The sequence below is a fragment of the Mustela nivalis genome, assembly GCF_964662115.1.
Source record: "Mustela nivalis genome assembly, chromosome: 12".
Lineage (NCBI taxonomy): Eukaryota > Metazoa > Chordata > Mammalia > Carnivora > Mustelidae > Mustela > Mustela nivalis.
In genome coordinates, this window is record NC_139031.1 from 65,219,348 (window position 1) to 65,247,161 (window position 27,814).

Consider the following 27,814-nt stretch of genomic DNA (forward strand, 5'->3'; position numbering starts at 1 on the left):
CAGGAAGCGCTGGGCGGACCTTCAGTATCCCAGCATTCCTTGCGCTGCTCCCGTGGCTCTTCTACCGCGTCTCGATGGTAGAGCCGGCCTCAGAGGCGCCTCGGCGTTGGCGGCTTCGGTGAGGAAAAGTGAGAGTTCCAACTTTCCTCTTGGCCTGAGAGGTTTTTGGCGCAGAGCATCGTCATGTCAGAGAAAAAGCAGCCGGTGGATTTGGGTCTCTTGGAGGAGGACGACGAGTTCGAGGAGTTCCCTGCCGAAGGTAACCGGCTGGGCCCCGGCCTCTGGGCCGCGCGGGCGGTGACTCAGGCCTCCGGGTAGAGTCGGCGCGGATGCTTGGGCTCGGCCGGGGGGCGCCGGCGGGAAGTCCAGACCCCTGCGGCCGGCTCTCGAGGCTCTGCACGCGCGACCTTCAGTGCGACCGGCTTTGGGTTCGGCGTGTCTGGGTGGGCCTCGCTAGTGAGGCTGAATGCCTTCTGCTTCCTCATTGGGAGGAGCCATGGTGACCCGAGCCTCTAGCTCCGAGTCCGGGATGGTTGGTCTTTTTTTTTTTTTTTTTTTTTCTAACCCGTCACCTTGTTCATATCTACATATATCTCTTTTTTCTTTACTTTCTTGTAGTGTAGCAGCGTTCCTTTGTCCTTAAACCACCCAGAATTCAATTGCTGTACCTGGTTAGGCCAGTATTGCTTACTTTTAGGACTTCACAAATGAAGCCACTTAAGTAGGATCAGGTGTTGGTGGGTAATAACACGTTGTTACCTTATCCTTGTTTCTCATTTTTGATCACTTCAAACTAACAGAATCCTAAAGCTTTCTATTTTTATTAGTTTCATGGTTACCAAGAGTAGTTTTCTCATTGTAAGTGATAGCAAATAGCTAATATTTATCGAGTAATTACTTGTCTAAGTGCTTTGCTTGTATTCATTTTAACGATCCTAGCAACTAGGTACCAGTATTACCATTTTTCAGATGAAAAAAATTGAAATTTGGTACTATTAAGAAAGTTTGTCGAATGTCATATAGCTGGCTAGAAATGATGGATACCTTCTAGGAATGATGTACTGTTTCTGTTTATCTTTTTATAAATAAAGACCAAAATTTATTAATTGTTGTTTCCAGGTAGGTTTCCAGAATGACTTCCTTTATTATTTGTTATGTGTAGGGTAAATATTTGTTCTTGTAAATAAAGGCTGCTGTTGGTAGCCTTTCTGAAGGTGGTAGGAAGAGAATTGTGATTAATAGTGTACCGATCTGTTATGTTAAGCAATTACAACTTCCCTAAAATTGTCCTAAGGTGTCTACCCCATTGTGATCCTATTGTGCATAAAAAACCACATAGCTTGAACATTTTTTCTTCTTATTTATGGTGTACTCTGTTATTTTGCTTAGTGGAAGAAGACATTAGTGTTCATAGGACCCCTACACTAACCGAAAGCACATTTCAGTTATGGGATTCATTATGTATTGAGAGGATTGTTTTGTTGTTGTTGTTTTGGTAGTGATTTATCTGTCCAGACATGTTTTCTCTCTCTCTCTCTTTTTTTTTTTTTAAAGTAAGATTTTATTTATTTATTTATTTGAGAGAGACCGTACAAGTGGGGGTGGGGGAGGGACAGATTGAAGACAGAGAAGCACACTCCCTGCTGAACAGGGAGCTGGAGCAGGTTTGGATCCTAGGACCCAGGACCTCAGGATCATGACCTAAGCTGAAGGTAGATGCTTAACCCACTGAGCTACCCAGGCCCCCCAGACATGTTTCCTTTACCTCACTGTCAAGTTGGTTTGTAATCTAATACTGAGCTCTTCAGTAGAGAACTGGCTTATTGAGGGCAGGATCAACTTTTTACTCAGACTTCATATTTCATATAGCTTTTACCCATTGTTTATCACATACAAGGTACAATGGTAGACACTTTGTTTACATTTTATAGTGTAACTGTCACTACAGCTGTAAGGAAATCCATGCTTAGATTTCAAAAGCTTGCCATTAAGTAGTAAAATCAGGATCTGAAAGGTCTGTGTGACTCCCCAACACAAGCTTTATTTTTAACATTTAACAAAGTGCCTGACACATAGTAAGTGGTAAATAAATGGTTGTTGAGGAGCACCTGGGTGGCTCAGTCATTAAGCCTCTGCCTTCGGCTCAGGTCATGATCCCAGGACGCTGGGATCAAGTCCTACATCAGGCTCTCTGCTCAGCGGGAAGCCTGCTTCTCCCTTTCCCACTCCTGCTAGTGTTCTGTCTCTCACTGTGTGTCTATCTGTCAAGTAAATAAAATCTTTAAAAATAAATAAATAAATAAATGCTTGTTTAATGAATAAACTTGCATTTTAAAGTAAGTAGGTGAGGGACACCTGGGTAGCTCAGTTGGTTAAGCCACTGCCTTTGGTTCAAGTCATGATCCCAGGGTCCTGAGATCGAGTCCTGCTTTGGGCTCCTTGCTCAGGGAGCATGCTTCTCTCTCTGCCTTTGCCTGCCACTCTGCCTGCTTGTGCTTCTCTCTCTCTCTCTCTCTCTCTGACAAATAAATAAATAAAATCTTAAAAAAAAAAAGTAAGTAGTTGAGAATTGACTGCTTAGAGAGTTCTAGAGATAACTGAGTACCTAATGATACACATGATTTTTCTCAGCAACTTTGATTTCAGCAGCTTTTTGCAGAATATGTAGTTCTTATTCGAAGTTTATGTTGTGAGGAGCAATTTGTTCAGAGTCTTGGTAGTTATATAGTAAAGAATTCATTAAAGTTAAGAGAAAAAGCAGAGAATGTTTTTTAGGAAGGAGGATCTTAGGGAGAGAGAATTTTAAGCAGGCTCTATGCCCAGCACAGAGCCTGATACAGGTCTTGATCTCAGGGTCCTGAGATCATGACCTGAGAGTCAGTTGATTAACTGATGGAGCCATCCAGATACCCTGAGAATTCTACTTATTTATTTATTTATTTATTTTTAAGACAAGAGCCTGTTGAGATCAACCAGTTTATTAAAATTAAGTAACTCAGCACTTAACTGGTCTTTATAGGATTTTGTTGTCTTCAGGTTTGAATGTGTAAAACCCAATTCATTTAGGAATATTTCCCTTTAGAGTAAGAAATAACATTGAAATGCCATTGTTTTGCTTAGGTTTCTATGTTTCTTCTGTGGTTCATAATTTAGACAGGTTTTCCTTTCATGTTAATTTGAATTAAGATTTTGGTGGGTACAAAATTAGGCCAATAGGTGAAACCAATAAATATTTACTAATAAAAACTGCTCTTATAAAAAAAAAAAAAAAAAAAACTAAGAGAAAAAACCTGGGAAAATATCACCAAGGAATTACTGAATTATTTCCCTTTTGAAACTATATGATTTTTGTTCATTTTTTATGGCCAAGTCATGTTTCAGTCTTCATTGCTGTTCATTGTGATCCATAGACCAGCAGTTTTGGCATTAACTGGCGGCTTATTAGAAATGCAGTTTCTCAACCTAGGCCTACTGAATTAGTGTGGACTTTACCAAGATCCTTTAAAGATTTGTGTGCACTTTATAGTTGGAGAATAACTAAATGGCCAATTTTGAATTTTTTAGTATTTGAATTTTCAGTTCAGTGATTATGACCTGAATTATTTTCCAGGTTCTCTGCTTTCTTTGGAGATTCTCTTTCTTATGGTTGTCTTTATAGTAAATGTGCCATTGTCAGACACAGTAACAGATACAACATAAAATGGGCTATAATCCTCTTTTCTATCTGTAGGAGGTCTGATTTTCACAGGCCTTGTTGCCTCATTGCTCCAGAAAGTGGGTGATGGGGGATACCCATTGTGTAGGGTAGCTCGCAGTTAGAAGAGACTGCTGCATGAATACCATTACTGAAGTTTGGTATCCCTGGTTTGAGTAATGGATTATCCATCTTTTGGGGGAATGTTGTTGCTACATCTCATCCCAGATAAGAACTTGTTTGGTAGGATGTCATTCAGTCATTTTAAGGAAGGGGAATTTCTGTTTTAAAACGGAAGCTACGGTAATGTTTTTATGGAGCCTCTTTGTTTCTTTTGAATAGTTCTTCAGTGTGAGGTATACTGGTGGTGGGAGGGGTGATTCTCTGAAGGTCCAGAGAAACAAATGCTTCTTTTTAAAAACTTGTTATTTAGTCTGTGGATCTGTGTTACATTGGCAGTTCCTCACAGTTACTCTAACTGATGGGTATATAATCTGGTCATTAAGAACTGTTTAGGAGCACCTGGGTGGCTCATTGGATTAAAGCCTCTGCCTTGGGCTCAGGTCGTGGTCCCGGGGTCCTGGGATCAAGCCCCACATCGGGCTCTCTGCTTGGCAGGGAGCCTGCTTTCCCCTCTCTCTCTCTGCCTGCTTGTGATCTGTCAGAAGGATAAATAAAATCTTAAAAAAAAAAAAAAAAAGAACTGCTTAAAAATCATGTTTAGGATCTTTGTGAAATGCGCTCTGCAGCTTTTTGGCTATTTAAACTGAGAATAGGCTTTGTTCGGAGGACACTCAACATAATGTGTGTGATTGATTATAATTAATTTTGGAGGCTTTGGCATGGTTAGAACTGGGAAGCAACTTAAAATCTAGAGAAGATAAAACTTGTCAAGCTCGTATGGCTAAGTTGGTAATTACTAGAGCAGGGTCTAAAACTGAAATACTTTATAATTTATTTCAAATGTCAAAAAAATTTTCATCAGAGAGATATTAAAAGGATACTTAAAATATTTTCATTAATCACCTTCCTCTGACAATCAGAAGTGGGTGAGAAAAGAAGAGTGGAAAGAACAAGTGGGCCTTTTGGTTCTTTTAATCTCTTCTTTCTGTGCCAGAATTGAGAGGGGTTTTTTGGGGTTTGTTTGTTTGTTTTTTTAGGGGAAAACTTTTTAGAATATTTAAAAGGAAACTGAGTTTGCCTCCAGAAGTAATGATATTTACAAGAGAATTCTATTATATTAAGTATTCTATAGTTTTTCTATGATCAGTGAAACTGCTTTGTTATCTGATGAATTCAAGAGCAGTGTACTACCTGCCTTCCAACTCTCCTTGAAAAATTGCTGGGTAAGAGACTGTTACTGATGGAAATCTGTCTGTTGAGGCAGACAATAAACAAGCTGGTGGTTCCCTCTGGAATAACTGAGCTACTCTCACCTAACAAAGTAAGACATCTTACAGTGGTTCTTATCCAGGGAAGTATTTTTAGACATCACATTTACCTGACAAATGCAAATGTGAAGTAATGACATTTAGGGGTAGAGGCCAAGGATTTTAAATGCTTGTTTTGTATAGACCAGTATTGCATAAGAATTGTCCAGTGAAAAATGTCATGGAGAAATATTTACATTGATTGGATACCAATTGGACTAAATCATCAATGGGATTCCTGAAAATTATAAATATAAGGATAGATACAACTGATAATGTGTCATATAATATTAGTTAACTAATGCTCAGAGGACTCTGCTATTTTCAGTTATTAAATGTAATATAGTGGACACATACATAACACTATCACACATTTAAATTAGTTACGTGGTGGTGGCAAGAAATGAAGAAATTGTGTTACTAAAAATAAAAAATAAATATGATGAATGGCAGAGTGCTTGTTGAATGTCCATTCATGGTAATTATACGCAAGAAGAAAGTTTTTGAACCCTGGGGTAGAAAAAGCACAATGAATCTAAGATCAGACCTAGTTTCAGAATCCATCTCTCATCAACTTGTAGCTTATCAGTTCATGTTAGTTACTTAATTTCTTTAAAATGCTTTTATAGTATTACGCATATGATAATTGTACAAGTAGCTGCTTATAGCAAAAATTTAAACCTATAAAAGGGCGTAAAGTAAAAAGTAAAAGCATTTACTTGCCTTTCCCCCAAATCATTCGCCATACACCAGGGATAGCCACTGTTAACTAGTTTTTTCTAGCATCTTTCCAAAATTTATGTATATTTTTAAAAAATACAGAGGACCATATTATATATAGTATTTTTCATTCTAGAGCAATTCTCACTTTGTCTTTGACTTTCATCTTTTGACACTTTTGAAGTTTACAGACCAGTTATTTTGTAGGATGTTCCTTACTTGAATTTCTCTGATGTTTTCACCTGATTCAATTCAGGTTCTACACCTTGGTTATCAGGAATATCATAGTTGCAATTTTGTGTTCTCATTACATCCTATCAGATAGAATATGATTCACATTTGTTGTATTACTGAAGAAGTTCACCTCAATCACTTTATTAAGGTATTTTCTATGAGGCACTTCCAAAATTAGATTACTCATTTTCCCTTTGTAATTAATAGGCATTTTGTGAAACTATGGAAATACTAAATTCCACTCATTATCAAACTTTCAGTTTATTAATTTGGTTATTTATATCCATACAGACTCAGATTATCATTTAAGGGGTTATAATATGGTGCTATTATTTATTTTGATCCTCAGATTGTCCTATATTTGAACATGGGGAGCCCTGTCATACCTTTGACCTTTTGACATTTCGCCGTCAATTTTGTGTTTCCAAGCATTCTGACACAAAAAGATATTCCAAGTTATTCTTGTTCTTTCCCTGCTCTAATCCTTGAATCAGCTCTTTCTCCAAGGAGCATTTCTTTTAGTGGAGAATAATATTCAGAAAGCAGGATCTCAACTCCAGCTGTGCTAGTTGCTTTGGGGACCCTCTCAGTGGAAGGAACGAAGTACACAAATGTGTGCATAAATTTATACACTTGTATTTGTATGTGTGTATATATAAAACCATAAGTTCACACAGTGTCTCCAGTTACAGTTCAGCACTACGGGGTTCATTCTAGCTCATTTTCTTTCCATATTTGTATCTCCCTTCCCTAACAGGGAGAAATCTGGCTTTCACTGTCTTAAATATATTGTCTGTTTGGTCATCCTGCTCCCTAGCCAATCTTTGTTGATCCCTCCACCCACAGTTACCTTCCTTATGTCGCTTGGGCTTCAACATTCTTTGCCAGACCACCCTCTCCTCTCCTCGCTAAAGCACCGCATGACTACTTCTCCGTGTTCACTCTATGTTCTGCCTCTGTAGGAATGCCCTCTTGGCTCTGCCACCTCATTTGCTACCAGGTGCATTTTGAATTTTGACATAGAGCCTTAAATTGCCTTTGAGAATGGCTATACCAATTAAAATTTCTATCACAGTTTACTTTTTCCCTCATAAGGTTGCCTATTGTCCATATTTAGCATTTTAGTCATTGTGAACCTGATGGATGAAAAATGAAATGTCATCATTTTGATTTTGGGATTGAATTAAGTGAGATTGACTGTTATTTTTTCCTTGAATTTTTACTGTCTTTTTTTTTTTTTAAAGAGTTTATTTATTTATTTGAGAGAGAGAGCGTGCCTGCACACAACCAGGGGGAGTCGCAGGGAGAGGGAGAAACAGACTCCCAGCTGAGCAAGGAGCTCTATGCAGGGCTGGATCCCAGGACCCTGGGATCATGACCTGAACCAAAGGCAGATACTTAGTGGATTGAGCCACCCAGGCACCCCAGCTGTTACCATCGAGGGGCCATAGCAAAATACTGTAGATTGAGTGACTTAAACAATGGAAGTTTATTTTCTCAGCATTCTGGGGGCTGGAAAGTCCAAGATCGAGTTGTTGGCTGATTCAGTGACTGGTGAGAACTCTCTGGCTTGCAGACTGCTGCCTTCTTATTGTGTTCTCACAGGGTGAAGAGAGAAAGAGTGAGCTGTTTGGTGTCTCTTCCTGTAATGGCAGTAATCACATCTTGAGGACTCCACCCTCATGACCTTACACAATCTTAATTACCTTCCAAAGACCCCATCTCCGGATACCATTACATTGGGGTTAGGGCTTCAACGTAACTGTTTTGAGATGGAGAAGGACACACACATAACAATGATACATATGAAATGGCATAGCACAGAGTTTCATACAAAATGGTACTCAATAAATGTTAGTTCCCTTTTCTTCCCTCCAGTCTCCTTAGGGAGTTGGATTTTGGATATTTGGTATTTACTTAGAATTTGAATTGACAGATATTTTATTTGTAATTTTAGGAATATCCAAAATAAAGCTTGACTTCGTTGGTTATTTAAAAATTGATTAGTTTTCTAGTATTGAAAACTTTTAAATTAATTTCCAAAAGTGCTCTAAAAATAGTGTATTCATATAAAATATAAAGATACATAAAATAATAGCAAACAGTTGTTTAAGGATGCAAACAAATGTGCAGGAGGTATAAAGAAATACAGTGAAGTTAAGAAAACAAAAAAATCAAGATACTGGTGCTTGGGGACACCTAGGTGGCTCGGTGGGTTAAGTGTCTGCCTTCAGCTAAGGTCATGATTCCAGGTTCTAGGATTGAGTCCCACATTGGGCCCCCTGCTCAGTGGGGAGCTTGCTTCTCCCTTTGCCTGCTGTTCTCCCTGCTTTTTGCTCGCTCTGTCTGACAAATAAAATCTTTTAAAAATTCTTAAAAAAAATGCATATATATATATATATATATATATAGTGCTACACACACACACACACACACACACATATGTATGTGCTTGGGAGGATTTAGTGAGAGGCGTACTCCAGGATATTAAACAGTAAAAATTACTTCGAAAAACTATTTGGATTAGCTGTTTCACTGATCCTATAGAATAAACAAGCAGTGAGTCCCATATGGGGCTCCTTGCTCCGCAGGGAGCCTGCTTCTCCGTCTGACTCTGCTTTCCACTCTGTCTGCCTGTGCTCGCTCTCGCTCGCTCTCTCTCTGACAAATAAATAAAATCTTAAAAAAAAAAAAAAAAGAATAAACAAGCAGTAAGCAATTGCAACTTCAGTATTTAACATTATTACTTGTTGTTGTTAAACATCACTCAGTGAAAGATGTGATGAATTGTTGAAAGTATTGAGGAGAAAATAAAAGTTTCAAAGACTATATTTAAACTCTTCTGAAGTATTAAAAGTTCACCAAATACATTTTTTTCCTGTGTTGTGTACATGTAATGTTTGGTAGAAATAGTATTGTCTTTATTCTGGAACATGTTTTCCTTCTTACTTTCCTTACTCCACAACTTCCTGTGAGGTGATTGGTGCATAATAAGTGATTTATTCATTCAATATGTATTTGTTGAGTGCTTCCTATAAATGTGGTAGTGAATGGTGCAGAGAGAATGATGTTAGCTGCCATTTATCAATAGTAAGTGCTTTAGATACATGGTCTCACTTAATTCACATAGCAGATTTATAAAGGTTTTATGCTTGGGGCTCTGCAAAATTTGGTAATTTACCAAGTCACAGTTAACTAGATGCTGTACTGAGGCAAATTTGACTCCTTAGGTGATAACTTACCTTTGAACTTAGAAATACCATGGAGTCGGGGCACAGTGATTTTCATAGTAAGCTTGAGATTTTTAGTATTTTGGAGGTGCTTATCTTGGGAGTGGAACTCGAAGTCCTTCCCTCAATACTCCCAATTAAATCAGAGCAATTTTGCTTTTGCTTATCTTTATCTGTTGGGCTTCTGGGTAAGATTTCATTGAGTTTCCTTCCAGTGGTGGGGGCTGGGATAGGGAGGGCAGGGAATTAAACAGCTGGTAGTAAAGTGTAACTAACAGAAGTTGAAAAGAAGGGGAAATCATTTCCAGTTCTGTACAAGCTGAGATAGCAACATTTGAACAAAGCTTTCGAAAGACAGAAGTGTAGAACAAGGGTTTCCAAAAGAACAGGAAAAGAGTAGATACTTGGAGGTGAAAAAATAATACTTGTGTTTTATTTGACTATGAAATAGTGGTTGTAAATGCAGGTAGTTTGGGGCCTAATATTGTAAAATTTTAAATCAAAAGTCCAGTTTGGACATCCTTTAGATACATGAGAAGTAGATTTTTTTTTGTTTGTTTGATATGTGTGGGCCTCCTTTAAGCTGTAGGTAGTTTAAGATCAACTCAGCTAAATTAATTTGGAAAGATAGAAAAGAGACTGAGTCAGGGAAACTGATTAGCAAAATGTTGAAATAGCTTGACTGAGGATTAAGGGCCTGAGAAAGGTTGTTAGGAAAGAAGTGAAGAGAGTGACACAAGAATAACAAGTGAGCTTTGGCAACTGGTTTGATAAGGACTGTTGGGAATAAGAAATTGGAGGTTGTGATTTTGCACTTGCATGTCTAGTGGAAGACAGGTGCTGAGGTTCACATCTTAACTCATTCATATGGAGGATCAGAATGAGGGAATTGCGACAAGTGTGGGCATGAGGCCTTGCAAAAAATGAGAGTAATGGCTTTCGGCAGTTTTATAAAAGTACAGAGAAAAACTAAGCGCTAATAAAGAGAAGCAAAGTCAGCATGACTTTATTGTGGAACCATTCTCCCAGAGGCATGTATTTTTAAATTATCGATGAAAGGAATTGTGTTTGAATTTCCTTCTTTTAAAATATATGAAAAATTATAAATGATTATTTAGCTTATTTTGAGCCTCTTTCAGACTGCTGACCACAAATAACTGAAAGCTTACCAGTAGTCTGGTAGCAACATCATTTATGACTTGCATTTGGTTGGTTGGTCTAAAGTTCCTCACTGACATTTTTGGTCCTTATTGGAGAAAATGCAGTAATAATATGGTGCTGTGCTAGGTACTGATTTTTTAGCTATTGAATAAACATTAGATCTCTAGGGTATAGTTGTTTTTGTATCATGATAACCTGTAAAACTTAAATTTTTGTTTTAATCTATTTTATACAGTTTAAGCAGGGACATGTATATTCATCTCAAAATGACTAGATTTAGGGTGTCTTCATTGTTGAATTCATGAGCAGAATGATGGTTTTGTAACTGTTGCTGTTCTCTTTCACTTACCTATGATGGTAGGTAGTTCTCTGTATACTCTACTGTGATGGTAAGTGTACAATTAAGAATTTTTCAAACTTCCATATGTTTTTAAAAATCTTTTTCTTCATATAATGTTCTGCATATAAATGCTCAATTTTTATTTGAAGACACTTTGTTGAAGATTAGTTTGTTTATACTGAGGGTAGCTTTAGTTTTAAGGATTAAATGAAAATTTGATGCTCCTACACATTGGTATAGAATAAGGCATTTGCAACCCTATTTAATATAACAAGAATTTCTTTTTCGCTTTTCTTCAAATAGTATACTTTATACTTTTAGGGAAATTTTGAAATGTGTATTGGAGAGTGGGGAGAGTAATTTCAAAATACTAAGTTGAGAGAATTCCCTTTCCCATACTTAAATTTCAAGGTGATACTTAGAAGAAGTATGTAGGATCTTTGATGGTTCAGATTTGTGAAACTTAAGGCTAGTCACAGATATAATTCTCACTGGCAGATGTGAACAAAGCCATATCTGGGGGAAAGTCTTAAATAATTTTCTAGAATTCCTAGAAACTTATGTATTAGGCATCTGTTACTGGTTACTTACAATTCTTCTTAAAATATCGTATTTTTTTTTTTTTTTTTTTTTTTTTTTTTACCAGTACACATCTGGAGGCCTGCACACTGAAGTAAACACAGCTGTGGTTATTTAAATGATTAATCACAATCCTGGCAATGCACTTAGTGTTGAAGATAAAGTATATACTTTATAAAGTCAGCTATGTATTGAAGGAAAGCATTAGACATGAATCAGGTATCCTTTGTTTCATTTTATTATTTTGCCCTATATTTGGGTTTAAGCCTTTAAAAAAGAGTGATTAAATAAAATTGCATAGTTATCAGTTTAGAGTTATAGTTGAAAATTAAAACACAAATCAGGGATATATTGCAAGAAATGCCAGATACCGGAGATTACAACATCATTGCTTTTTAATTTACACATTCACTTAGTATGAGTATACATATATTGCAAATATAAATAATGTAACATATGTACAGTATGGAGGATTTATAAGTGTTTGGAAATAATACTTGGGTATTATTTTACCTTATAACTTAAACTTTTTACATAATATATTCAGTACATTTGTTAATAAAATCTTTAAAGTTTCCACCTAAAATAGATTATGGATTCCCATTTGTCAGTGTGAATGAACACATATTTCTTCATTGGTGCTTTTGTTAAATAGTTTAAAGTGCTTAATAAGTTGTAATTCAAAAGATTATATATTGGATTCTTCACCTGTGATAATTAGAAGGATAGTTCACTTCATACAGAGTTCAGTGTGTCTTACTTCTAAGATAAGGCATTAAGGTTAAAGAGTAATACATTGAATTTCATATGATGATTTGTGAAGAATTTAACCAGCTTTTCTAAATTTGTATATCTGTATACTCAATAGTATCAAAATTATAAAGTACTGTATAATACTACTAAAGAAATACAGAACTATCATTATGAATTTTTTTGTGTGTATTCTACCCAAAATTTTGCTCACAGTACTGTCGTGCCCAACCCTCATGAGCTGCTTTCCTTTTTTTTTTTTTTAAACTTTATTTTTACCTTCTTTTTCCTTTCCTTGCCATTAAAATAGCACAAGATGGTTTTTAAAGGAGGGAGAGATACTTTATCTGTATGCTAAATTATCATCAGAATTCACCTCTTCTTTTTTTTTTTTTTTTTTTTTTTTTTAAGATTTTATTTATGTATGACAGAGATAGTGAGAGAGGAACACAAGCACAGAGTAGTGAGAAAGGGAGAAGCCGGGTCCCTGCTGAGCAGGGAGTGTTGTTATATGGGGCTCTCAATCCCAGGACCTTCGGATCATGATCTGAGCTGAAGGGAGACACTTAACTGAGCCACCCATGCATCCCAGAATTCAACTTTTTAAACCCAACCTTGTACCACTCTAAGTTTTTAAGACACTGTTCAAACTAGTGTCTTTCATGGTAAGAATTTTGACTTTTTCTATCCTATGTAGAGTTAAGAATTGGGAGCTTCTATAAAACAAGTTATTGAATCTGTTGTTTCTTATTGGTGATTCTCTGAGAAAGTTGGATAGGTATTAACAATTTGATTTTGTGTTTTGTTTTGTTTTGTTTTTGTTTTTTTAGTCTCTTTAGTTAAAAATTCTTGAGTTAAAAGCCAGCTTGAAGACATTTGAATGACATCAAATAATAACAGTACTGAAATCAGCATTTTGAATCAAGTCATAGTAATATTAAAAGTTCCTGGGGCAGGGGGAAAACTATGTTTTTACTCTTCTTGAAAGGGTAGGCCTACAAGATTAGCAGAGAAATGTGAAATAAATATTCTTTTATTTTATATTTCTAACAAATCTTTTGACACATTATTGTTTATTAGGGAGTAGTATAAATAGAAATAACTTGGTTATGTTTAATTAGAAGTATTGTGGGCTGGTAAGAGACTTTGTGTCTTAGAACTTTAAAACAGTTCAGTTGTTACTTAGTTATATCACCCCCTTTACTCAAGAACACATTATTTAGTCTTAATATTTTCAGATTATTTTGTGGAATATTATACCCCATTAGATATCTTTATGAAGAATGCTTAAAAAGTATCAGTAAAATAAACACTTAATTTAGCAATTCCTATTTCTTGGCTCAATACAAATATCAATGTTTAAAGTCTAGGATTTTGAAATATTGATAGAAAAAGTTAAATATTTTCTTGTAAACAATATTTACCTTCTTTGTTTTATTGTAGTGGCAATGGCGGTGGTTTTCAAATGAAGGGGGGTATGATGTGCTGTGATTTCCAAGAGTTTCTCTAAAATTCTGATTTTAAACAGTACTTCATCTTAGACATTTTATAAAAAAAACTTGAAGTGTAGAGCCATATCTTGCTACATTGCAGTGTAATGATATAGTTAGTTTTATGTGGATTATTTATTTATTTTTTTTTTAAAGATTTTTATTTATTTATTTGACAGACAGAGATCACAAGTAGGCAGAAAGGCAGGCAGAGAGAGAGGAGGAAGCAGGCTCCCCGCTGAGCAGAGAGCCAGATGCGGGGCTCGATCCCAGGACCCTGGGATCATGACCTGAGCCGAAGGCAGAGGCTTTAACCCACTGAGCCACCCAGGCGCCCCATTATGTGGATTTTTTATACTGGAAAGCCTTAGTGTGTGCAATTAGCACAACACAATAATCATAAAATCCTAGATTGTCCATTAATACTATTAGGTAGTTATGGAACTATAGGTTATAGTAAGACTGGAGAGGATGTGGATGAATGCATATAGTCAGTGTTCACTTGCCATAAAATGAATTATGAATTTAGTTGTCCCAATACAAGTTAAACATACAAGAATACATATTTCTATGAAAGTTAAATTTGAGATCATTTGAAGTGCTTTATTTAGTTTTAATTTTAAAATGAAAATTATTCAGTATTGTAGAGAGATATATCTACTGTTTAAAATGAGGCTCCTTTTTAATTTAAAATTTTATTTGAGCTACACCCGGTACCACCTTTACTTAATGTTCCTCTCATGTACTTAACATTGCAGTTTCTGCCCCTTTATATTTCCCTTAGAATACCTTACTTTCTGAGATTTTCCTCTTAGAAGAATAAAAAGTTTATTCATAATATTATGACATATATAATGAATAGTTTATTATTGATTGCAATGGCAATATGGGAATTAACAATACTATTTTATCCCAGTACCTGATGATTAACTCTTAACTAAGTCACTTTTCTGGTCTATAAAGGTGCAAAATGTTTTTTCTCTCAGTTTATTTTAGCTTTGGGAGTGCGTGCGTGTGTGTGTGTGTGTGTGTGTGTGTGTAAAAATGGGTTGGGTGCCTTGGTGGCTCAGTTGGTTAAGCATCTGCCTTTAGCTCGGGTCACGATTCCAGGGTCCTAGGATTGAGTCCTACATCAGGCTCCCTGCTCAGCGGGAGTCTGCTTCTCCTTCAGCCCCTTTCCTTGCTCGTGCGCACTCTTTTTCTCTCAAATAGATGAATAAAATCTTTTAAAAAGTAAAAATAAAAATGGGTTGCAGTAGCTTTCTAATCACACTTCCACAGACTAAGGGAATGTGGCTCCTTTAATGTGGTTCCCCAATTTTTTTTAACGTCTTAATCTACTCATGATAAAATATAGTTAGTTTCACAAACAGAATAAAAATTTTCAGTTTGAGTTGCAAGGTACTATAGGAAATGTAAGGCTATTTCTAGCCCAGTCAATTGAGATATAATTAATACTGCTGTTAAGTATTATTGTTGTTAAGGACCTCAGAGAATAGTTAGGATTTGAATTTAGGTAATTATAGTATTCTCTGCTTGAGAATAATATGCTAAGAGGTACAAGAAAATTTATTTGTGTAAAAATACTTTTGATTATTGAGAACTTTTATTAATGAATATACATTCACTGCCCTATATCCAATAATTAAAGATGGGTATATATCGTGTGTGTGTGTGTGTGTGTGTATGTGTGGGGGGGGTTTAAGATTTTATTTCTCTATTTGGCAGAGAGAGATCACAAGCAGGCAGAGAGAGAGGAGGAAGCAGGCTCCCCACTGAGCAGAGAGCCCGATGCGGGGCTTGATCCCAGGACCCTGGGATCATGACCTGAGCTGAAGGCAGAGACTTTAACCCACTGAGCCACCCAGGCGCCCCTGTGTGTGTGTGTTTTAAGTAAGCTCTGCACCCATGATGGAGTTTGAACTCAGAGATCAAGAATTGCATGCTCTGGGGTGCCTGGGTAGCTCAGTGGGTTAAGTGTCTGCTTTGGCTCAGGTCATGACCTTAGCGTGCTGGGATGTCATCGAGCTCCCTCCTCAGCAGGAAGTCTGCTTCTCCTTCTGCCACTCCCCCTGCTTATGATCTTTCTTGCTCTATCTCACAAATAAATAAATAAAATTTCTTTAAAAAATCACGTGTTCTACCAACTGAGCTAGCCAGGTGCCCTAACGTTGGGTATACATTTAACTGAGCTTCTTAACAATCTGAATTAAATTGCATAAGGAAACTTTTTCATGTTTTCAGGCACTAGGGTCTTAAGTTTCCCCCATGATTTTTCCTTGGGGAGCATTGGATGAAGTTATCACTATTCTCAAAGACATTCTCAAAGTATAATTGAGAATTTTACATTACCAGTTCATAATACAGGAGCTTATTGATCTCTTCTGTGTTGAAATAGATGCTCTTGGCTTTACTGAGATCACACTGGCCTCTGTTTTCTTGAGATTAACCACACAGAGGGCACTTGAGAAATATAGTCCATTTACCCAGTGTTTTATTGAGTGTCTGTGGTGTGCCCAGCACTCAACTAATCATATCAGAGTTGCAGATTTAATAAAATGTGGTTCCAACCTGTAGGTTTTGAATTAGTAATGGACAGAGATGGCAGTTGCATTTTAGGCATTGGTGGTGGAATGGTATAAACTGTGTACCACTGGGGAGGAGGGGACAGAAAGAAGACTACAGTATTATTTATGAAGGGAATAACCCTAAATTAATAAGTGGCAGTAAGAATAGGGAAGGGGAGACTTATTCTGGAGATAATTGGGAGTTGAAATGGAAGGGTCATAATGAGTGATTGTGGTAGTGGAAGGAGAAAGAGTAGTTACGATGCCTCCTAAGTTTTATCTGGTCCTGACTTCGGGGACCAGATAAATAGACGTACTTTCTTCTATTCTTAAATCATGATGATGACATGTATTGCATTCAAAAATTTTTGTTAGGTATATAACATAATGAGTAATATACCCATATTACTCATTATGTTATATACCTAACAAAAATTGTTGAATAGATTTTAATTTATATGTACAAGAAAAACCTAAATCATACATTTTATTATTTTTCTTTTCAAGTTGAAATGTTCTTAGCCATGTCTCTAATAATTAATTACTAAAGTGAAACTTAGGCTAAGACATACTTAAGAGAGAGTATAACTGTTTTGGGTAGGGAGGGGGTTATACAACAATATACAAGGTCTGGTTTAGAGTTTTATTTTTCATAGCCATTTGTTGTGCATGATGCTAGGTACTGTTTGTAGTTTAAGAATACAAAGGTAGGGGTGTCTGGGCGGCTCAGTGGGTTAAGCCTCTGCCTTCGGCTCAGGTCATGATCTCAGGGTCCTGGGATCTAGCCCCGCATCGCATCGAGCTCTCTGCTCAGCGGGGAGCCTGCTTCTTCCTCTCTCTCTCTCTCTCTACCTGTCTCTTTGCCTACTTGTGATCTCTGTCAAGTAAATAAATAAAATCTTTAAAAAATTTTTTAAAAAAAAGAATACAAAGGTAAATAACACAAAGTTATTGTTAAGGAGCTCAGACTCCAGTAATGGACATAGACATATAAACTGATCATTATGGTTGTACTGTATGTAATTGCTGTAATAGAGATAGACACAAAAGAGGGGTCCTAACCCCCGAGGGTAAGGAGGAGGAGATGGGCATAGGGAAGGCTTCCAGAGTTGATTTCCAAAGTCATTTTTTTTTCTTTCTGTTATTTGACACAGAGAGAGATCACAAGTAGGCAGAGAAAGAGGGGGAAGCAGGCTCCCCACTGTGCACAGAGCCCGATGTGGGGCTTGATCCCAGGACCCTGGGACCACGACCTGAGCTGAAGGCAGAGGCTTAACCCACTGAGCCACCCAGGTGCCCCCAAAGTGATTTTTTTTTTAAACTATTTTTCCCACCATTTAATTTTGAAACTTTCAACCCTATAGAAAAGTATTAAAAAAGACAAGGTGGGGCTGAGCAAAATGGATGAGGTGTCAAAAGGTACAAACTTCCAGTTACAAAATAAATAAGTCATGGGAATTTACTGTATATAGCATGGTGACTATAGTTAATAATACTGTATTGCATATTCAAAAGTTGCTAAGAGAGTAAATCTCTCAAAATTACTCATCACAAAAAATTTTGTAACTATGTATGGTGATGGGTGTAACTATACTTACTGTGGTTATCATTTTGCAAAATATACAATTATTGAATCATTATATTTATACCTGAAACTAATGCAATGTTATATGTCAATTGTGTGTCAGTTAAAAAAAGGCAACAAATACCTAAGGATTATCAGTTGCTAGTATTTTGCCCTGTTTACTTTACTTGTATCATATATATCAAATATATTTGAGAACCACCTGCGAATAAACTGTTGACAAAATGACACAACTCTTACATATTTTAGCATACATGTTTTAGTGGGGGACATGTTCCTCTAAAACAGTTTTACAGTCATGTTTAAGAAACTTAACATTAATTCATTGTCATCCAGATTCAGAGTCCATATCCAGATTTTACCAACTGTTGTAGAAAATCTCTCATCCCGGGCGCCTGGGTGGCTCAGTTGGTTGGACGACTGCCTTCGGCTCAGGTCATGATCCTGGAGTCCCAGGATCGAGTCCCACATCGGGCTCCCAGCTCCACGGGGAGTCTGCTTCTCCCTCTGACCTTCTCCTTGCTCATGTTCTCTCTCACTCTCTCTCAAAATAAATAAATAAAATCTTTAAAAAAAAAAAGAAGAAAAGAAAATGTCTCATCCCTTTTCCCCCATCCAGTACAGCCCCTTCTTCTTCTTTTTTTTTTTTTTTGTTCTTTTTTGTTTGTTTGTTTGTTTGTTTATCACATTAACTTATTTGAAGGTACCAGTTATAAAAAATTTCACATTCTGGATTTGCCTGGTATTTCCTTCATGATTAGATTAAAGGCCAGCATTTTTAATGAAATCTACATAGATGATATTTATTTCTCACTGAATTACATCAAAAGATACATGTCAAGTTGTCAAAATTTATTGGTGATGTTAAGTGTAATCATTGGTTAAGGTTGTGATTTCCAATTTTCCCCTCATTTAGTAAGTACATAATCTTGTCTAGTTTCAGCTGTTTTTCACTCAATAGTTTTAGTATCCATTGCTGATCCTTGCCTGAATTGTACTGAGGGTTGCAAAGTGGTGATTTTCTAATTCTGTCATTCTTTCTCCATTTATGTACCTGGGAATTGTAAAGAGCATCCCCTTCCCAACAACCCATCCCCTCAAATACTGCTATGGACTCATGGGTTTTTTCATTTAATTCAGTATGTCATTCTTTGTGATTCTAAAGTTGCTCCAGATTTGGCCAGTAGAAACAACTTTAACCCAGTTTTAGTACCTTCTGACATGTTTACAAAAAGGAATCCCAAATTTACCTGTTAACTTCCTTATTCCAGATCTGGTATTAGCCATTTCTTCAGGCATCTATTGTTCCTTTTATTGGGGAATGGTATTTTAACTAATTAAGGTATTTTGATTAAGTAGATGTCAGGCCAACTAATAGGTTCAAAAGATGGCAGAAAGTCAAAGAAATGAGGAGCAGCATATGTTTGATGACTAGAAAATTTTAAGCAATTTCAAAATGTGAAGTAAAGTTAGAACTGAATAAAAAGGAAAATTTTGTGAATTGCTCTTCACTGTTATTTTTTACAAGGGGGAAATGTGTATAAGAGGGTACTTGAAGCTGCATGACTAACATGAGTGAATCATCCCAGTGGATTTAAATTTAAATAATTAAAATACTTGTTTTAAAACAAATACATTATGCAAAATCATACAATTTTTTGTAATAAAGCTATGTCAAGATTGTAGCAGGCAGTGCATCTTAAATAGGACAACAGAGTATGCATAAACTCTCTTCTGGGATGGTTTGATGACATTTTAAAAAAAGAAGAAGAATATATAATGACATTATAACCCAGGAGGCTAGATTTTTATCAGGATCAAGAGAGTAGAAGCAAGAAGAGCCTGATAGAAGAATATTGCCATTATATAGGTAAGAAATGATAATGCAAATGTCTGAGGTAGTAGGGAAGGAGATGTTAGTTTTATAGGTTTTCTGAGTATTCTAAACAAAAGCTAAAATTTAACCCCTCTCCCCATCGTCAAAAGGGAAGAAAGCAAAAAAGGAAATTGAGAAAACTAAAAACGGAAGCATTCCTCTTTGTACATATCTATATTTGTCCTCCCTTTAAAAATTTTCTATTGTTGATAGGCAAATGTTAGTGATGCTTGTAATTTGGTCCATTTTTTACGTATGAGTTATCATTTTTTATGTTTAGCAGTTTCTCCTCAGTTTACTTTCACATCCTTGGTGCTGTATTTTAGAAGTTTGTGAAATAGACCTTATAAAAATTAGCCCAAGGTAAAAATCAGGAAAGTAAATATCCTCTTGAAATTACAATACATTTTCATGGCAAATAGAATTTTTTTTGTATTAACTTCCTCTTTAGATTTTCTGCAAATTCAAGAATTGAAAGAACACGACAGCATAAATTGAGATTTAAGGAGGAGGGTTACCATTTCTTATAGATATGGTATTAGATGTTTTGAATTGTGTCTTAAGTGGCAAACTTTCTGAAGTTTCTGTATTTATGGAAATAACATGTGAGAAGTATTTAGACAGCATCTGTTTCTGTTTTTAGACTGGGCTGGTTTAGATGAAGATGAAGATGCACATGTCTGGGAGGATAATTGGGATGATGACAATGTAGAGGATGACTTCTCCAATCAGTTACGGTGAGTTTTAAGTCAGATTTTATATAGCTTAGTATTAATTGTAAAGATGGAATATGTAATTTACATATGATGATTGACCTCTTTAAAAGATCATTAATCTTTGAAATACATTTTTGAATTACGAAAAGGAAAATCTACTACCTTCATCTGTGTTTCTGAACATGAATACTTTGTGTAATTGCATAGAACTTTTATTCTTTCTAGTTTCCTTACAAAGGTAGTTAAATAGAAGCATATTTGCTATTTTTATTTTTGTGGGTTTAATTCTGTCAACATTAATTTTCTACCAATGTTGAATAACTCCGCAGAAATTAGAACCAGAATGCCAGGACCAAAAGATTGGTGATTCTCAAACTGGAAAGGAGATTGGGGTGATGGGAGTGTACTTTTTCATATTTATGTGCAAATTTACCTAATATGATTGATTGAAGTAAAATTCATATATCACAAAACTAATCATTTAGTGTATAATTCAGTGGCATTTTGTATATTCACACTGTTCTGCAGCTATCATCTCTATGTAATTCCAAAGCATTTCTATCACTCCAAAAGGAAACACCATACCTGTTAAGCAGTCACTCTGCATTCTTCTTTTCCTGGCCCTTGGCAACTACTAATTTCCTGTCTATAGATTTGCCTGTTTTAGATAAGTCATAAAAACAGAATCATACAATAAGTGATCTTGTGTGTCTAGTTTCTTACAGTTAGCATAATGTTCTCACCTTTCATTCATGCCACAGCATGTATTAGTACTTTGTTTCTTTTAATGGCTGAATAATATTTCATTGTATGATATGCCACAGTTTGTTTATCCATTCATCAGTTGATGGACGTTTGGTTTGTTTCCAGCTTTTGACTACTGTGAACTGTGTTACTATGAGTATTCATGAACAAGTTTTTGTTTGAATATCTATTTCCAGCTTTGGGGGATATAATCCTAGGAGTGGAATTTCTGGGTCGTATCATAATTCTCTTTAACTTTTTGAGGAACTGCCAAATTGTTTTCCACAGCAGCTGCACAATTTTACATTACTACCAATAGTGTATGAAGGTCCTAAATTGTCCACATTCTCATCAAAACTTTATTTTTTTATTTTAACCATCCTAGTGGTGTGGATTGGTATCTCACTGTGGTTTTGATTTGCATTTCCCAAATGACTAATGAAGAGCCTTTTTTCGTGTATTTGTTGTCAATTTGTATATCTTCTTTTGCAAAATAATCTAGTTAAGTCCTCTGCCCATTTTAAGTTGGGTTGATATTCTTTTTGTTGTTGAGTTGTCAGAGTTCTTTATATATTCTGAGTACTAAGCCCTTATCAGACCTATTACTTACAGTTATTTTCTCTCATTCTGCTCATTTCTCTTTTCATTTTCCTCATAGTTTTTAATTCAGATGAAGTCCAGTTTATCTACTTTTTAAGAATTTATTGCCAAATTCAAGGAAAATTTATCCACATATTTTCTTCTAACAGTTTTAGAATTTTAGTTCTTACATTAGGTCTAAGATCCGTTTAAAATTAATTTTTGGGGGCGCCTGGGTGGCTCAGTGGGTTAAGCCTGTGCCTTCGGCTCAGGTCATGATCTCAGGGTCTTGGGATCGAGCCCCGCATCAGGCTCTCTGCTCAGCAGGGAGCCTGCTTCCTTCTCTCTCTCTGCCTGCCTCTCTGCCTACATGTAATCTGTCAAATAAATAAACAAAATCTTTTAAAAAAAAAATAAAATTAAATTAATTTTTGTACATGGTTTGAAATGAGTCCAACTTCATTCTTTTGTTATACCAGTACCATTTGTTGTAGAGATAATTCTTACCTCCCCAATTTTATTTTGATTCAATCCATAGAAGCTATCTTGGCCACAGAGTTATCTAAGTAAACTGTCATGCTTTGCTCAAATCAAGATCTAGCAGTTCTACTGCAGACTTCTAATTTTCTAGTCTAGTACATTTATTCAAAAAGAGAGATGTTTTATAATAAATTTAATGATGCAGTACCTTTTGTTCTACACTGCATTTTTCACGGGCTCAAAAACCCTACATTCTAAAGATATTTTAGGATTTTGCTGGAGACTAATAACAATTTTATCTATCACCTTTTTCCCCTTTTTGGAAATAGCACAATTTACCTTTCCCTTTTATTCTGGTACTTTTACAATTCTCCATGATTTCTCAAAATGGCTGACTCTTTTTTGACTGTGTCTTTTCATTCTTTTAGTACGCTGAGATGTAATTATTCAGAGCCTAGAGATTTTAAGCTGCTTTAATTCAGTTTAGAGTTATCTAAACTGTCTTAGTTTCAATTTTGCATTAATTATGTTCTTCCTATTGCAGTTTTATGAACAAGATAGGAACAACACTGTTGAACAATAATTCTGCTTTTTCTCTGAGTCTGTTAATATTATATCTCTTCCAAGCATTGGATCTGTTCTCATTTCTTTTTATTCATATATGGCTCTCACCTTTTTTGTTCTTTCTATAGCTCTCAATCCATTCTGGGATTAAATTCTGTGTGCATAAGTTCTTGCCACTTTTTGCATTAATTTTTGGTTCATATTTTAAAACTGAGCAACATCAGAGAACACCCTGCTACCTTTTCTTTTCTTTTTTTTTCTTTTCTTCTTTTTTCATTATTTCTTTTAGTAGGCATCCCCCTCTTTCTTCCCTCACTAGAATCACATTATACTCTTAGAATATTTTCAGGCCTTCCGGCTCTGTTGATCCCCATTCGGAGTTCTTATCATTATCATTTGTTTTCTTTTCTGTTATCTTTAAACTTTTCAGGTTGGAACTGAATGAGTTTTCTTCCTTTGCTATTCATAAATTAAATCTCTTCAAAATGTTTTCCTTTTTTATCTTTCAAAGTCAGAAAATAGCACTTTTCTCATAAAAAATTAAACTAAGACATTATTAAATACTGGGTCAACTGGGTGGCTCAGTCGGTTGTGTCAGCCTTTGGCTCAGGTTATGATCCCAGGGTCCTGGGATTGAGCCCCACATTCAGGTTCTCCACTCTCCCTCTGCCTCTCCCCCTGCTCATGTGTGCGCGCTCTCAAAATAAATAAATAAATAAATAAATAAATAAATTTTTAAATAGGCGTTATTAAGTACAATGATCTTACCAGGAGACTTCTAGTAGTAAATACATTGATAATTGGATTTCTTGCCACTACTGCATCTTACCGTTTTTCTAGCTTGGAAGTAGAGCATTATTCATATTATTATTTGTGTCCTGTTGTTTTTATAATACACTTACACAATTCTTATGTTCTCTTTTGTTCTGCCTTTATGTTTGTGGATTTCTATAAGAGTATAAGTTTTGATACCTTTATTAGTGAATAAGATTTATTAGTGAATAAGATTTTTCTTTTTATTTTTCTGTTTGAATCATGAGGTTTTTTTTCCACATGTGGGTTGATACATCTCATCAGCACTATAAAATAGAACTTCTTATATTGATAGAAATGTTTTGTAAGCTGCCCTATCCAGTACAGAAGCCACCAGTCACATGTGGCTCTTGAGCACATTGAAATGTAGCTAGTGCAGCTGATGAACTGAATTTTTCATCTTACTTAATTTTAATAAATAGCCATATGTGATTCCGTTATTGGACATTGCAGTGTCAGATAATATTTTTATCTTTGCTTTAAAAAAGTTGTCCTGGGGACGCCTGGGTGGCTCAGTTGGTTAAGCGGCTGCCTTCAGCTCAGGTCATGATCCCAGCGTCCTGGGATCGAGTCCCACATTGGGCTCCTTGCTTGGCAGGGAGCCTGCTTCTCCCTCTGCCTCTGCCTGCCACTCTGTCTGCCTGTGCTTGCTCTCGCTTCTCTCTCTATGACAAAAAAAAAAAAAAAAAGTTGTCCTTGTCCTGATTAGCTCTGCAAAGATGTTCTTCTTAGTCTTTGTAAAATATCTGGAGGTCCTTAATGTGATATTATAAGCCATAATAACATATTTTACTGTGTTCTGATATTGTAAATAGGTTCTAATCCCTAGCTTTGGAGAGGCAATACATTTTCTAGAGTCACTGTGATTCCCTGGGTTCCAACTCTGAATCTGCCTTTTATTAGCTACATGTCTTAGCCTTCTGCTTTCCATGTTTTTCTCTTTCACTGTAAATACCTATAACAAGTAGAAGTAGAAAGAAAAAGGTCACCTGTATCTCCAAGTAACTAAGAGTCATAGAGAAACAAATAATCAGAAGCAGCAAAAACAATGACTCTTAGTTCTTCTTGGAATTATTTAGAGACACATTCAGTAGAAATGGGTGGGATTAGTTTTCCTGACCTTGCATCATATGTTACATAAAAAAAGCCAAGAAGCCAATATTGTTCTGATTTCCATGTCAAATATAGCCACTGTCCTATAGCAGTGTAGTTTCTTGGATAATAAGAGAGTTCTCAAACCTACCAGTGGCTATTTGTCTTTCTGTTTTTGTTGAAAAAGGAAAGGTGCTGTTTTTGTTTCAAATAGTGTGTAGTCACTATATGTGTCCTGTGATCCTGTTCCAGTTGTGCTGGATTTCTTTCTCATCTCTGTTAGATTGTATAGATTAGATTGTATAATTTTGTGCTTTGTACTTAGTACCTTGATTTGTTTTTCCTTTTGATTTTTTATATGTCTTAAATTCTAGCAAAAAACCTTTTCATCTTTAAAAATAGAGAAGCATATCATATTCTCCTTTGTATGTGTTAATAATTTACAAATGTAATTAGTCACTACCTCCTTTCAGGAAGGCAGATGCAAACCTGGACAGATTTGGTGTACCTGTTAACTAAATTGTAGGCTGACTTTTCAGGATTTTTGTTGTTGTAGAATAAGAGAATTTGAATAATCCACATTGATTCTGTTAAAGACGGCAGAAGACTGTTAAGAAACTTTAAAAATTATTTCCTTTTTAAGTAGAAAACATGAAGAACAGATAAAATCTTTTAATCTCCTGGAAGGGGATGGGGTGGGGGGGGCAAAGGAAGCATTTTGGTTAAATTTAGCAAAGGAAAGAGCAGAAACCTGGGCTGATCTTTTGACTTCTAAAGGGGTGATTTACCACTGGCCCATACTATTCTCTACACCTGAGCAGAAGATAAAAATGTTTTTTCTGAATAATCTCTGGATTTAATATTATTCATGGACTTTAGATCCATGTTTGTATTATAAGTAACTGTAAATATTTTAGTGACATTTGGGTAAATGAATAGTAAATATACATCATTCCTACATGTGTTTTTTTTGTGTTGTGTTTACATTGGAGAGTGTGATAGTGTCCAAGCTAAATTATACTTGAGAACAAATGTCAATTTATCTTACTAGATATAATGGCATGGGGCACATTAATCATACTTTACATTTATACAGTGTTTTGTTTTTTGTTTTTTAAGATTTTATTTATTTATTTGACAGAGAGAGATCACAAGTAGGCAGAGAGGCAGGCAGAGAGAGAGGAGGAAGCAGGCTCCCTGCCAAGCAAAGAGCCCGATGTGGGACTCCATCCCAGGACCTGAGATCATGACCTGAGCTGAAGGCAGCGGCTTAACCCACTGAGCCACCCAGGCGCCCATTTATACAGTGTTTTATCATACTTTGGCCCTGAAATAATTTTGTTATAAACTTCTATAAAATTGGATTGTGTCAGAGAAGTTACCGATCATACTTGGAGTAGTAGTTTAGCTGAAATTGACTATAGAGCTAAACTTTTTTGTGCATCTGTTTTATGCAAAGCAGATGAAAAGTTGCAGTGTATAAGGACGACTGAAAGTTCAGGTTGAATAAATTACTTAAATTATAAAATATCTATATTTATATAAAATATAAATTAAATTTATGTTGCATATTTACAATATATATTTGTATATATTGGGTATATATTTATAAATTTTTGAGGTCTTTAATACACATTTAAAATTTTTTTAAGTAAAATCTTGTTTAGTATTTTATAACTTAGTATATATGTTTTGTCTACATAAAGTTAATGCAGAATAAGTCCCATGTACTTTTAAATTTAATAAGTTTTGTCTGGGTTAGAGCAGTAGATATAAGTCAATATGGAAAGCAGTCTGTTTATTCTTTATGTGTAAATAGCAGTAATACCTACTAGGATTATAAAATTCCTAAAAATTTGATACCAGATGTCTTGTGTTCTTAGCCTTATGGTTGATAATTCTTAAAATTTCTTTAAATATTAGGAACAGGACATTTGTATGGTATTTCAAAGATGTTTGGAAGATAGTAGTTAATCTATCTCATCTTTTCCTTAAATCGATTTATTAGAAAATTAAGGAATATAAAATTAGGTTTACTTATGGGAAAGCAGAATTTTATTAGCATTAATGTTTATTCACATTCAGCTTCCTTCTTGCACAGATTTCTTTTAAGGGTGTAAAGTAAAAGCTACTTGGTAGTGTTTTATATTTGTGCCTAGGCTTAGCTCATTGTTTAATTAATTTTATTTCTAAAAACATTGTTTCTTTAATTTATCATAAAGAATGTCCAGTGATGTTGTTGTTCTTTTGTGTTTTATTATAGAGCTGAACTAGAGAAACATGGTTATAAGATGGAGACCTCATAGCATCCAGAAGAAGTGTTGAAGCAACCTAAACTTGAACTGTACTAAATTTCTAAGTCAGAGAACCCAGGATGGGACACTTTAAAAAAAAAAAAAAAAAAGTTTATTTCATTACCTGCTGGGATTTATTTTTGTTTTTGTAACACACAAAAAAATAAATGTTTTGATCTAATCTTGGTTTGGTTCAGAAGTCTTGATCTTTTGCTTCCCGTCATTAATTTTCTCACACTATTTATGATTTTATAGGACTTTATTATATAGAGACAGTAAATTCATCTGATCCCCGATTCAACATTTTTTTTAACCACATCAATTTTTTTTTAACCACATCAATTTTATTCATAAGGTTACTTCTTTTAAGTTACATTTAACCTTAATCTCATCTGTATTTTGAAAGCTTAGGAAACATGCTGACATCTCTAAGATGACCCTTTAAAACCTGTGTTTTAAAAATATTAATCGTTTTCAATTGATGTAATTAGTTCCTGAGCCATTAATAATAGTATTAATAGGTGATAGAGTATTATTAGTACTGAAAACCAAGTGGTTTGATCATAGTCAGTGTCCTCTGTCAAAATTGGTAAAGTAGGATCAAGAGACTTTGTTAACAGGCATATTCTCAGGTACTACATAATAGATTCATTTAGTATAAGATTCTACAAAGTGATTATCATTGCCACATTTACTTTTGTGAGTGGGAGATATAATTTAGTTGGTAAAAGGATTCTTCCTCGTTAAGTCTTAGAATGAAGCCAATGTACAGGTTTTATGAGGAATATTTTCAAACTTGAATGTGTTACTTATTTAGAAGGAGAATTAGCAGAACTGTTGAGTAATTTAAAATGTAAAATTTATGTAACATGATGT

The 27,814-nt window shown here is 35.4% G+C and overlaps 1 protein-coding gene across 1 annotated transcript; it reads left to right on the plus strand.

The window, feature by feature from the left end:
• Positions 1-27: 27 nt before the first annotated feature.
• Positions 28-27,119, plus strand: SEM1 (SEM1 26S proteasome subunit). Its single transcript, XM_082693608.1, has 3 exons — positions 28-259; positions 20,300-20,393; positions 26,908-27,119. The coding sequence occupies exons 1-3, from the start codon at positions 184-186 to the stop codon at positions 26,948-26,950; spliced, it is 213 nt and encodes a 70-aa protein (XP_082549734.1). The 5' UTR covers positions 28-183; the 3' UTR covers positions 26,951-27,119.
• The last annotated feature ends 695 nt before the right edge of the window (positions 27,120-27,814 follow it).

Coding starts and splice junctions, on each gene's coding strand:
- SEM1 (XM_082693608.1), top strand. CDS start 184: ATGTCAGAGAAAAAGCAGCCGGTGGATTTGGGTCTCTTGGAGGAGGAC. Junction 260..20,299: donor CGAGGAGTTCCCTGCCGAAG/GTAACCGGCTGG, acceptor TTCTGTTTTTAG/ACTGGGCTGGTTTAGATGAA. Junction 20,394..26,907: donor GACTTCTCCAATCAGTTACG/GTGAGTTTTAAG, acceptor GTTTTATTATAG/AGCTGAACTAGAGAAACATG.